At 40.7% G+C, this 12,521-nt stretch overlaps 1 protein-coding gene across 9 annotated transcripts in view; it reads left to right on the top strand.

Moving 5' to 3' along the window:
• The window catches only part of map4k3a (mitogen-activated protein kinase kinase kinase kinase 3a), a gene marked incomplete at its 3' end in the record, with an annotated part of 37,432 nt that overhangs the window by 17,854 nt on the left and 7,057 nt on the right, over positions 1-12,521 (top strand). For 2 of the 9 annotated variants that reach the window (XM_079362357.1, XM_079362365.1), the window contains 14 exons: positions 1,405-1,467; positions 3,708-3,760; positions 4,399-4,437; positions 6,184-6,258; positions 8,176-8,227; positions 8,310-8,688; positions 9,989-10,098; positions 10,764-10,805; positions 10,913-10,997; positions 11,123-11,202; positions 11,433-11,493; positions 11,634-11,751; positions 11,993-12,051; positions 12,260-12,363. In XM_079362357.1, the coding sequence (XP_079218483.1) occupies positions 1,405-1,467; positions 3,708-3,760; positions 4,399-4,437; positions 6,184-6,258; positions 8,176-8,227; positions 8,310-8,688; positions 9,989-10,098; positions 10,764-10,805; positions 10,913-10,997; positions 11,123-11,202; positions 11,433-11,493; positions 11,634-11,751; positions 11,993-12,051; positions 12,260-12,363 (1,320 nt within the window). The remainder of the gene's footprint in view (positions 1-1,404; positions 1,468-3,707; positions 3,761-4,398; positions 4,438-6,183; positions 6,259-8,175; positions 8,228-8,309; positions 8,689-9,988; positions 10,099-10,763; positions 10,806-10,912; positions 10,998-11,122; positions 11,203-11,432; positions 11,494-11,633; positions 11,752-11,992; positions 12,052-12,259; positions 12,364-12,521) is intronic. The other 7 variants (XM_079362363.1, XM_079362362.1, XM_079362358.1 and 4 more) reach the window with 7 other exon arrangements.

Below are 12,521 nucleotides of genomic sequence, written 5' to 3'. Positions count from 1 at the left end.
GCGTAGAAGTTCACATGGAGCTCAGAGTAGAGCCCTGCTTATTGGCTGTGAATGACGTGTGCTAAGAGCGTTCTGGCCTCTTGCGTTGTTGCTCCCAGGATGTTTCTTCGAGAACATATTCTGGTCCTCTCCAAATCAGGAACACCAGCGAGATCAGGAGACTTTGGATGCGGAAAGTCTCAGTAACCCTTTAAAAGCTGGTCAACATTTGAAGTCACGCCTGTCACCGAGACTCAGAGCTGGATTAGCTGCAGGAAGTGGAGACAACAAGAACTGTGAACTGGATAGCACTGCAAATATTAGCTCTGTTCCTGAGTGTTTATAAGCCTGACTTTGTCATCACCTCATCATGGTTATTGAGGTTTGAGTTGCCCGATGATCTGAATTGATAACTTCAGTGTAAACGTGTTCATATATGGGATGGTGCAGGTTTCATGCATGGCCACAGCGTCTTGATAAAGACCCCGCTCCCTCACTTCTTTCAACTATTTTTCTATCCTTTGCACTTTCACCTTTTTCCACAAACAACCTTTGTATTCCTCTCACCTTCTAGGAAGTCCAACGTATTAGTGTTCCACTTTCTCTCTCCCCCTCTCTCTCTCTTTCTCTCTCTCTCTCCATATGTCAACCCATCTAATCTGGAGTAAGGTTGTGAGACAGTGAAGGTCTTCAAGTCATACCTCTTCATTCATCCCCTTTTATCCTTCAGTCTAAATCTTGAAAGTCTCCTTGGTCTCTTTCTTGCTGATAAGGCCGTTTTTGTTTTTTTGAGCTCTACATGATCAATACACTCAGGATGACAGTGCACTTGTTACCAATGTGAATTGTTCAATATTAAAAACATGAAAGCTGTTGCAAAAATAGATGTCAGAAAGATGTCCATATAGCTTTACTGAAGAACATAGCAAAATGTGCAATGAGCAAATGACTCGATTAGCTTTAAGCATGTTTCATATAATTTGTACAACTTGAAAAAACACCTACAGATACAGTGTGTAAACTGGATTAAGTTGCTGTAACATGCGATTGTAATTCTTAAGAAATACTGAAAAAAATAACCCAGGGAAAAAAGGCTTCTAAAATTAACATTTTTTTGTAACCTTTGAGATTTGAATAAAATTGTTGTCTCCTCCTCAGTTTTGCTCATTTGAAAACTTCCAACTCCTCAATTTTACTCCACCCCTCCCTCACGCTATACCCCCACTCCTCCCCTCTCCTCTTCAAATTAATATTGCAGCATCTCCCTCCTTCTCTGTCGTGCTGATCCACGGACTTCAGATCCCATTTTGGCCTTAATCCATTTTTCATCAATCATCCGTGTCTCCACTCCCTGCCCCCCATTCCCTCCATCAGTCCAGGTTAATGTATTAACTGAGGTCTCTCTCGCTCTGTCTTGCTGACCAGTGTGAATCTGAGCCCTATCTGGACTGTGTTGAGGAGCTCTACTATACCGCCAGATCTAATATGGTAGTACTCTTTCTATCTCTCTCTCTTTCTACCTTTCTATCTTTTGGCCGCTCCCTCTGTCCTCCTCCACCGGCCTTTTTAATTTTCAAATCGTCTACATTTCTATAACCTTTGGCTTCTTATTTTATACCGCTGTTTTACTTTCTCCATGTTTCTCTTCACTTCTTAATCTGCTCCTGAAGGACCGTTTTCTTCCTTTTGCTCAATTGGTTCTCAAGCCCTGGTCGTCTTTTTTATCTTTTATTTTTCTTTTTCATATTCCAGAGTGCTGATTGTTTTTGGCTGCTCTGTGTCCAACATGTATTTTTGTTCATTTTCACAGTTTTGTTCCATCTATTGTGGTCCACCCATCTGTCTCTGTACATCCTTTTTGTTCTTTTTTTTTTTCAGCCTTGGCTTTTGCCTCACTAACTGGTGTTGTAGTTGTCATGGTGATAAGGGTCCTTAGTGATGTTGCTGTTCTATTTGTTGTTTTCAGATGCACATAGAACACACACAAACAAATTCATTATCATTGAATTATTTGAATATGTTTAGGAATCATGTTTGACTGTGTGATAAATGTAAAATAGACAAAGATAGATTTCAGGGTCACAGACGGATATTGCACCGTCTTAAGGCTGTTAGTGTTGCAGTGCCTTGCACAAAGACACTTGGGTTTGATTCATGACAGTGCAGCTCCTAAAGTTCAAATTTACAAAAAAAACAAGTTCAGTTCACGCTTTTTTTTTTTTTACCCGATTGATTTGATATATATCTTACCATTAACTCAAAAATACAACACACAATGTGTCTATACAATACTTTTTTTATGTCCCTTAACCTTTTATGTCCGGTTAAACAGACCAATGAGGCCTTTTTTGTGTGTGTGTGTGTTTGTGTGTGTGCGTGTAATACAATGTTTGTGTGTATCTGATCTCTGATGTCTGCAGTATGTGTGCTTCACTTTGCATGCTCGTTGTATTATGTCCTTTTTTTTCTTTTCTTTTTTTTTTAAAAAGCAAAGAAACTATTGTTTCATGATGCTGTGTTCACATTGTGGCTTTTTTTTAATTTACTCCAGTCAAACAAATATGCTTTACTCAACCAGGGCTGCTTACTGTGAATCTGCATCTTAAACTGCTCTACGTGGTTTAAAAAGCAGGCTCAAGTTTTAAGGAGTGATACATTTCTGCACACCTAGCAGTCACATTAGCTGTAATTAAAGAGCTAATACTGTCTAGAGCTGCTGCTGCTACTACTACTGCGCTAAGCTGCTACTCCTACTGTAGCAGCCATTGCTAGCAAGTTTTGCTAAAGGCTCACATCTGTAGTCTTTGAATTCAATCAGAGTTAGCAGTTTGAATAAAAAAAAATCCCAGTTAACAACTATAACAAGCAGGTCATCCACGGTGAAGTACGTACCTGATAGATTTTAGGCTAGCTTTATTGGCTAGTTAGCTAAAAAGCTATCACTGATTAAACTCTGCTTGCTAGATTTGAAAGTTTACATTTTCTTGCTGTCCCTCAGTCTTGTCTTTTTGTCCTTGTAGAAATAATAAATACATATTTACTCTCTTTTGATTCTAAAACATAACCCAAAGGTTGAACTTGTCTCAAGTCAGTTCATGTGAACACAGAGACCATAACTTGGTCATGGCACGTCTTAGGTAGACTTGCTTCATTTTATGCTATGTAACAAGACAAAAAGGTCAAACTGGTTTAAAACCTGCGTCTTCTCAAGATGATAAATCAAATTGTTGTGGATAAATATATCTTGTGCCAATTGTTCTGGCTAATTTATTTAATTTCCCTGGTTTTAAACTTCAATTTTATAGATATCATTTTGTATCAGCCAACCTGCACATATCAGGGTTTCTTTGTGATTAACGTTATGAGGACTAGAGGGAAATGATCTTGTAAACACTTCATAATTATCTTATTTTAGGCCACAATGTGAACTCAGTCAGAGTTAATGCACAAGATCTTAGCCGTAAACATCGACTCGTTTTTATCTCTGTGTCTGGTATTGTTAAGGTGTTTAATTGGGACTCTTTTTAACAGCCACAGCACCTCTAGTCCTTTATCACCTGAGCATGCTTTCAGTTTTAGTCACTATTTAAGTATGATATATTGTGGCACTTGGCTTGGATCTTCCGCCTTGTTTCCCTTTGGAGAGATCAAATACATGACACATTGTAAATGAACCCATCTTCAGTTTATATCGTGACACAGCTGTTATGTTACTGTTTGTCTTGTAGGAGTTGCAGTTGGAGTATGGCCGCGACTCACCAAGTCTTCTGGGAGGAAACAAGTAGGTCTCGTGTTCAAGTTTCAAAGCTTCAGTCACTCTCTTGTAGTGTTTTCACATTTGCAGAAAACTACCAAAAGAAAATCCAGACGTTTTCATCTTCATCTTTCATCAGCATCTTTTACTCTTTACTTAACTTTATATAGAGATCCTCCTGCCAGCCCCCTTTGTATTTTTCTCGCAGAAAGTCCGGGTGAGCTGATGCGAGAACCCAGCAGGATATAACCATAATAATGATAGTTTCCCTCTGTGAGGTGGATGTGTGAAAACCTCGATCAGGAGGGTATCAGGGGCCGTTGTGACTTTCTCTTTAATATCTCACAAGCAAAAAAAAAAAGAAGAAAATGTCGCATTCTGTCATCTACTGCTTGAGATAAGGGCAGTTTTGATGTTTTATTCATAACATCAGCTGGAGGATGTTCTATAAGCTGTGTGTTTGTGTGCCCTGTTTGATTTCCAGTGTCCTTTGTAAGCAGAAAGCTGAGGTTCTGATCAGTGCTGCAGATTTTTTCTCAAACTGTCGAGTACTAAAAGAGATTTCTCAAGACATGCATTTGCAGTCATTGTGAATGAATTGAGAAAACACAATAAGTATGTTTCCTCTCTTCATGAATTAATTTCTCTTCTTGTCCGTCAAACAGGAGTCTTCTCAAATCTGTGGAGGAGGAGCTGCAGCAAAGGTAGGTCAGACCGCTCTCACGTCCTGATTATTGCAGGGCCTCTTGATTTGCTGGTGTTCTAACCACGCCGTCCCATCAGCCAATCATAATTAATGGCAGGACTAACCTGGGCCAATCACAAGTAACTAACGCTGCTTTAATGACTTCAGGCTGTGGCCTCTCCACACTTTGGGATTCTTGTGGGTTTTAATTTCTCTCTGCGGCTTGCTTCACGCTTTTGATGTCATCAGGGGAAGGCTGTGCTTCAAAGGAACTTCCTGCAGAGCATGGCTAACGCACACGCACATGCGCACACACTTATGCACGTGTACACAGATCATTAGCCAAAGCTGCAGTTGGTGTCTGAAGCAAATTTACCGGCAAGTCTCTGGAGGTTTTCTTCTTACTTCCCCTAAAAACAATGACGATGACTTCCTTGTGCTTTGCTATTTTCTGATACAGCAAATGTTTCAATGAGTCATTTGAGTATCCATTTAAAGATAGAATTCTCACATTCATACACAGTCCTTAGGTTTTCTTAACGTTCCCCTTTTAAAAACTTGATGCTTGATTTGCCCCCATTTGATTCCCAAATATTTATAAGCCAGCCATTTGGCGTTAAAATTAAAACTGTCCTGTTCTCCCCCGCTTTAAGTATCTTTAGGTGAACAGATTTAGTAGTAGTATTACAATGTAACAGTGAAGTGGTTGTAGAGCTTTTACTAGTATCAGTCAGGATTAACAGACAATGTTCAAACTAGTTCACGTTTATATTTTAGTCACTATGCAGTTACAAGGTGTGAAACAATACCTGAAGTATTTGGCGGATTTAGTCATTAATCTTATGTAGTTTCAAAAAACGAATAAATAGAAATATGTTTACAGAGGCTTTCAGGCCCAGGTTTGGCCGAGGCCTTTTTTAATGTCCCTTTTTTAACACAACACATTTTAATTAAGAAAAAAAAAATGAAGGAAGGGTGATGAATATCCATGATAAAAAGCCATATATTTCTTAACTAACAGCAGGTGCTAAATATTAGCTACTTAAGTAGCATCCTGCACAGATGTTTATAATAAAACCCTTCTTGTGGCTGAAAGGACGTTAAATCACTTTTCTTTCTGAGATGAAATATCTGCGAACTGTTTCTATAGCCAGAGCTTAACATAAAAAAACCCAAAGAGAAACAAAAAAAAAAAAATCAATTAGTGATTTAAAAACCATATTAACATTATAGAATTGTGATTATCGAACAAATGCTGTGGAAATGTACATCAGGATGTAGATTATCATCGAAAAATGAGTTGCTGTTGTCGATTAGAAAACAGGAAGAAGTCTTTTGTAAACATATGAAGTTTTTAAATGGAGTATAAAAGCCTGTTTAAAATAATGATGTTGATATTTACTTGAGGATGTAGAAGGTATTCATTGTGAGTGAGTAGCTACGAGCTGACTGATTAGAGATTGTGGGGTGTGAAGATCTGCAAGGACTGTACACATTTGAACTGTCTGAAATTCGAAGCGGTGGCTTTTTGGTTTGGATCTGTTCAGTCCTTTCAGATCCGGTTCAATGGTTAGAGGTAGTTTGTGGATTGAGCTTCACTCAGCTCTCCCTCCCCTCTCCCCTCCTCCCTCTCTCCTCTTCCTCCTGTTCTCACCTTTGCTTGCTCCCTCTCTCCCTTAACCTCCCCCCTCTTATGCTCTCCCTACCTCAACCCTGTTTACCCCCCCCCCCCTCCTCCTCCTCTTATCTTCACCTCCTCTCCCAGGGGCCATGTGGCACACTTAGGGGATGATGAGGATGAGGATGATGATGGTGCAGATGATGATGAAACTCACACTCAGTAAGTTCTCTCCCATGCTCAGAGCTGGAAGCCTCTCCCTCTTTGTCTTTTTTTGGTTGGTTCATCACCCGATCCTCCCACGTATCAAAGAGGAAGGGGTGAGGAAGACAAGGGGGGAAGGCTTCCTGTTTCAGCCAAAGTTTCATCCACGCATCTCTTTGCAGCACACCCCACCATCACGCCACATACGCCACCTGTGTTTGTGTGTGTTTTCTATATGCCATTAATACTGTCTCGTGTGAAGTCTAATAGCGACTAACAGTAACCCTAACCCTTAAACTGACCCGTCGTAGGCTGTTAGTGATTTCTCTCCAGGCATTTTTACACTTTCCCTTTTTGAATACCCAGGGACACAGGATAGCATTAGCCAAGGATAGGGCTAAACACCGCTGAATTAAACAACGTCTTTTTGGTACATTCAATCTGAATACATACCATCATTTGATCACCCTCAATTACTATCTCATAACTTCATAACTGATGAATTCTAAGATCTGTCTGTAGGTAACGTGCTCGGATAAATGAGCCTCATGACCTTGACATCTCATTTGCTGTTGTCTTGTTTTGTTCTCCACTTGTGTCGCCATCTGTGTGCTTCCTTGCTGTGTCAGGGGGTGTGTGTGTGTGTGTGTGTGTGAGCACACACGCTGCCTTCTGGCTTCTCCTGCTTCTATTATACTGTATATTTGGCATCCAGCCACATCCCTCATCGTGTCAAAGCCAAATGTTTTTAGCAGACCAGAGCCTTCTCTTGCCAGACTTGTCTTCTTCACTGTAGTCAGAATGGCGGAATTACTTTGCACAGACACATCCCAGAAAGAAAAAAGAAAAAAATTATATTTATATATATATTTTTTTTTTTGTTCTGCTGTATAAAAATGTTAAATAGGTGGCATTAAAAAAAAGATCATTTACAATTCAGATTAGGTTATTCAAGCTAACTGTGTTGTAGCTAGCATGTTCTTAAAAATATAAATAATTCTGTAGCTCGAGATGTCACAAAAAACTTTTTTACTTTTATCCTTTATTTGAATCAGCTCCGTATAAAGTAGTGATCTTCAAGTTATCGGCATAGGGTTAATGGGGTTGTGATGGGTTTTTTTGCTTTGTTTTTTTTTTTTTGCAGATTTTTTTTGTTTTTTTGGGAGGGAGGGGGGTTGCGGATATCTTAACACGTGTCAAGTGATCCTGAACTGACTTCATTATTTTCCATCCACCACGCTACGTCATCCAACGTCGTTGTTATTCTACCGTCACACGCACTGTTCAGTTCAAACGGATTCCATTCAGGCTATTAACCGGTTGACTGCCATTCAACACAAAGGACTCATCTTTGTTAGTGTTCTTGTACCTTTTTCATTGACCTAAACTATCAGCCTCTGTTAGTTTGTATGTGTGTGCTGTGATTGGTTCTTCGTCTCATCACCACGACAACTCTCAGAGACTTTACTCACTCTCTGTTTGGAGTTTGTCTTAAACATCTCCCCTTGTGAGCATTTCCATTGTGAGTGTGCGTGTGTGTTTGTCTCAGTGTTAAATAATATCAGGCTTTGGTTTAACTCTTCATTTCAGAATTTCTTGTATTATCTGATCAGCCCAAAACAAAGCACATCCAGTCTTGAATGCACAGGTCATGTTTCCACTTCGAAAGTTTAAGATCAGTTGTTTACATTTTTAGAAATGTGCAGACTTGATTTAAACTGTTTCGTAAAAAACGTATTTTACAAAGAAATATAGATATTAAAATATGTGATGTAGAAGAATATGCCTTTTATGATCAGAAACTTATTCTGAAACGGAAAGTTAAACCACAGCCTCAGTTGTCACATGTTGGTGGGTGCGTTTAATGTTTTTAGTGTCACTCTTGAGGCTTTTAAGATGCAAATTCTCTAATCTTTCGTCTTCTTCATTTTTCAGTAAATCCAGCACCATCATGAGGCCAAAGGTCCCGCCTCCACTTCCTCCCAAGGTATAAACAACCTTTCAGGCGCAGTTCAAGATTTTTCAGTTCACATTTCAGTTCAGTCATTTTTTTCTGTATTGACTTTCAGCCCAAGTCCATCACGTCCACCTCGTCCCAACAGCAACAAAAGCATGACGAGAGCCAATCCCACAGTGAGGATGACGGCGGAGGGGGAGGTACCATCAAACGCTGCCCAGTCCAGGAGACGGCGAGCCCGGCAAAGGCAGCCTCCAATGTCCCCCCGCGACCCCCGCCCCCGAAGCTGCCACCCCACCGCCGCAGTAGCCTAGGTAACGAGAGCCCCAAGTGCACGGACGTGGAAAACTCTGCCCCAGAGGATGATGGGAGCTTTAGACATTTCTGGGAGTGGCTCCACACGCCTCACACAGAGGAGGAGCTGGAGGAGGCATGGGAGGTGCTGAAGGTGGTGAAAGAGGAGCAGGAAAAAGAGGAGGAAAAGGAAGAGAGTAAGAGCAGCAAACTTGATAGATTGGTAGTGTCCACAGACCCTGTCGTCCCCTCCGATTGGTTGTCTCCCATTAGTCGGTCCTTGTAGTCTGATTTTCTTTGTTCCATAATAACAGCGCTTCTTGTTTTGTTTGTAGCTCCCTCTGTCCATCAGCTCCTGATCAATATAAGTGTCTGTCATCTTTTTGTGAAGTGTGATTGGTTGGATTAAACAATCAATCAAGAGCTAGTTGTCTGCCATCACTTCCCTTCGCTTCCTAGGAGGAAGAAGGAAGAGGAGAAAACATGGTCCTGTCTAATCAGACTAATACAGGGGAGAGCGAAGACTTGGGATATAATATTAGAGCATTTAAAGTGTAAAGTAAAGTTTCGCTCTTATAATTTGTCTTTTTTAAAGGTGTCCTTTGGTTAACCTGTTTGCTAACAAGAATGACTGAGGCTTTTTCTCTGGGGCTGTTAACTTCTTTTTAGTACAATCAGAAAGATTATTAAAAACCTCTGAGGTTGTTGTTAATTGTAGTTGCAAAAATTTTAAAAAAATAAAAATCAACTTGAGAGTCTGAAAAGTGAAGAGAGTTTGCTGGAAGTCCTCAACAGGAAAGCTTTGGTATAAACGGGCTGTGTGCTGAACGGCTCCACAGGGGCTAGCTGCCAAAGAAAGTCATTATTTAAAAGTTGTATCTATTGACTCTAACAAAGTAGGAAAGTTGGCAGTGTTTCTCACAGAATGATGTTAACCTGGGCGGTGGAGTTGCCTTGTGTTTTTTTTTTTTTTTTGGGGGGGGGGGGGGTTGCAAGCATATACTTGGGCCAATTAATGAACCTCGGTGGACTGCTCAGGTTTCGTCATTGTGTAAGAAACTCTGGTCGGACTCATTGATTACATGTTAGTGTGTTAAAGTGGACGAACCTTAAAGTCACTATACGGCTCACTATCTGGCAGGCAGGTCGTCTGTGGTGCATTAACACCTTCTCTTCGCTCATGACTATATTTGATCCTCTGTGCTCTTCCTGCTAGCCTGCTCCCTTCTTCCCTCCCTCTCTGCTCCCAGTAGTCTGTCTGTTACTGTTCAAGTACATTTCACTGTGTGCCTTCAACGCTGCTGATTGGACAGTACTCACCCAAACAAAGTGTTTGTATGAAGAAGAGTCACTTTGAGTGGACTGTGGTTGCAGTTTGTTCTGCAGCTGAGTCTTCTCATTAATCAAACACAGTGCAGTGTCTCTCTCTCTTTATGTCCATCACAGGTGTCCAATTCTGTTTCTTTCACACATTAAGTCATCGTCTTGTCATTGTAGGTAATGGCCTGAGTTCTCCACATGCTGGAGAGAGGGACAGTCCAGCAGAAAGGCAGTCCACTATGCCCCCTAGTGTCCCCATACGGAAAGACAAGAAGGACGTCGTTCCGGTAAGCAGACTTTCCTCTACCGTCATGGCAAACTTCAGATTCACAGTATGCCATGGTAGCAACGAAGGAAGTCCCACTCTCAAGTGTACCCTGCTTTCTTATTGGTTTCATTCTTCACTGGGATTATTATGTGAAGAAGAATTGAAACTAAAGTGAGGGGTAGAATTATTGGAAAAAAAAAAAAAAAAGTAGTTCACAATTCAATAATTTTGTAAATCATTGAGGTGCCCTATGCAGGCCTTTAGAAGGAGTGCAGGTTCAGTATTGGGCCTTTTTCCATCACCTTCCCTTTACAAATCTGAGATGTTGTTCACACTTGTTAAACTAAATCTCTCCTGAAGGACCTCAGTAGATCAGAAACTACCCACAGTTGGGATTCAGGCACCACCAAAAGTTTGCTCTGCACATCTTTCACTTCTGTTTTGGGAAATGTAGACGCAGGGTGCCTAAACACTGTAAAGAGGAGAACAGAGGCATGCAGAGATCATCCATGTTAAAGTAGGAGGCGGGGCTTGACCTTGTAACTGGCCCTGACACATGATTTAAAGACTCCAGGCCACATTATTGCACAGTCCACTGTTACAAGTTACAGTGAGTTCATCCATAATAGAGTGCCAGCTGACAGTATGTGTGTGTATGCGTGTGTGTTTATCCATCTGTCCTAGAAGCCGATCAGTAATGGTCTCCCACCAACACCAAAAGTTCATGTAAGTAACCAACTCCTTCTGCTCTGATTCACAAAACAAAAACAGTCCGGCCGTCACATTACTTGCACGTCATTGTGCGGCTCATGAGTGCGTTGTGTTGTTTGCAGATGGGTGCGTGTTTCTCCAAGGTGTTCAACGGTTGTCCTTTGAAGATCCACTGTGCAACATCCTGGATCAATCCCGACACCAGAGGTACCCGCGCAGCAGACGGACACTGTGTTGAGCATCAACCTCATGATGTGAACCGAACGTGTCCTCAGTGTCGATCGAGCCGAGACGTCTAATGTGTTCATGTTGTTTTCCTGTCTGCGTTTCAGACCAGTATTTGATATTCGGAGCTGAAGAGGGAATCTACACATTAAACCTCAATGAACTGCACGAGACCTCGATGGAACAGGTCAGACTGGAGATCATGGATTTCAAGACAGTCATGATTTTATATGATGTACATGATGGTAGTAGTATATTAGACGATGCGTTTCTTTTTCTTTCTTTTTTTTATTTTTAAGTAGAGCACAGAGTTAAACAAAGTATTATTATTATTATTGAGCCTTTAAATCTGAGCCTTGTGTTATGTCGCTCATTTGCTACATCTCTCTTTCCTCTTCATCTCGTTCGTGTCTGCAGCTCTTCCCTCGGCGGTGTACCTGGCTATATGTCATGAACAACTGTCTTCTCTCCATATCTGGTGAGTTTGAACACATCTGTGCGATGGAAAAGTCATTGTTATGAATTGATTACACTTCAGATACTCACTCTCCACTTTTGTTCTCATCTGTTTGTTTGTTTGGTTTTTTTTTTAACAATTCTCCTCTTCTTGTGTTCCAGGAAAAGCCTCTCAGCTGTACTCTCATAGTCTGAGTGGTATGTTTGAACAGGCCAGACAGTTACAGAAGTTACCAGTAGCCATTCCCACACACAAGCTGCCTGATAAGATGATTCCCAGGTAACCCTCTCAGATGGGAGGTCACACTTATCCATCGTACTAATAGTTACAGTATGCCTCCGTATCATCGCATTTGGAATTCTGACTTTTCTCTCTTGTAAAAAAAAAAAATGGAAATAACTCTGAACGACATCAGAACATTCATTTTTTGTTTGAATACGTTTACTTTATCACAAAAATCTATATATTATTATTTTTTTTGATTGATTGATTGCTTTCTTTGTTTTTTTTTTGTTTATAGAAAGTTTGCTGTGTCCAATAAAATTCCAGACACCAAAGGGTGCCAAAAGTGCTGTGTGGGTAAGTGTCAGCTCAACACTGACTTTTGTTAACTGTCCTTTTTTAAAGTGAACACCTACTCTTCTCAACAAACACAAACACACACAAACACAAACACACACACACACACACACACACACACACACACACACACACACACACACACACACACACGCGCACACAATCTGACCAAAAACAAAAGCTGATCTCTGGTGTCGTTTTCTTTCAGTCCGTAACCCGTACACAGGCCATAAGTACCTGTGTGGAGCCTTTCAGTCCAGTGTCATGCTGTTGGAGTGGGTGGAGTCCATGCAGAAGTTTATGCTCATCAAGGTCTGTGTTTATGCTTGAAAGCATCTTCTGTGTGTTTCCTTGTCTTAAAAGTTTAAAGGTAAGGGAGAGTTTAAAAAAATAGTGAACAGGCCCGTTTTCTAAGTTTGTTCTAATGCTCTCAAACTATTTGAAAATGTCTTTAAGTAAGATATTTAGTC

Source organism: Symphodus melops (genome assembly GCF_947650265.1).
Source record: "Symphodus melops genome assembly, chromosome: 15".
Taxonomy (NCBI): Eukaryota; Metazoa; Chordata; class Actinopteri; order Labriformes; family Labridae; genus Symphodus; species Symphodus melops.
The sequence above is the reverse complement of the archived record's forward strand: the minus strand, read 5'-3'. Positions and strand labels throughout refer to the sequence as shown.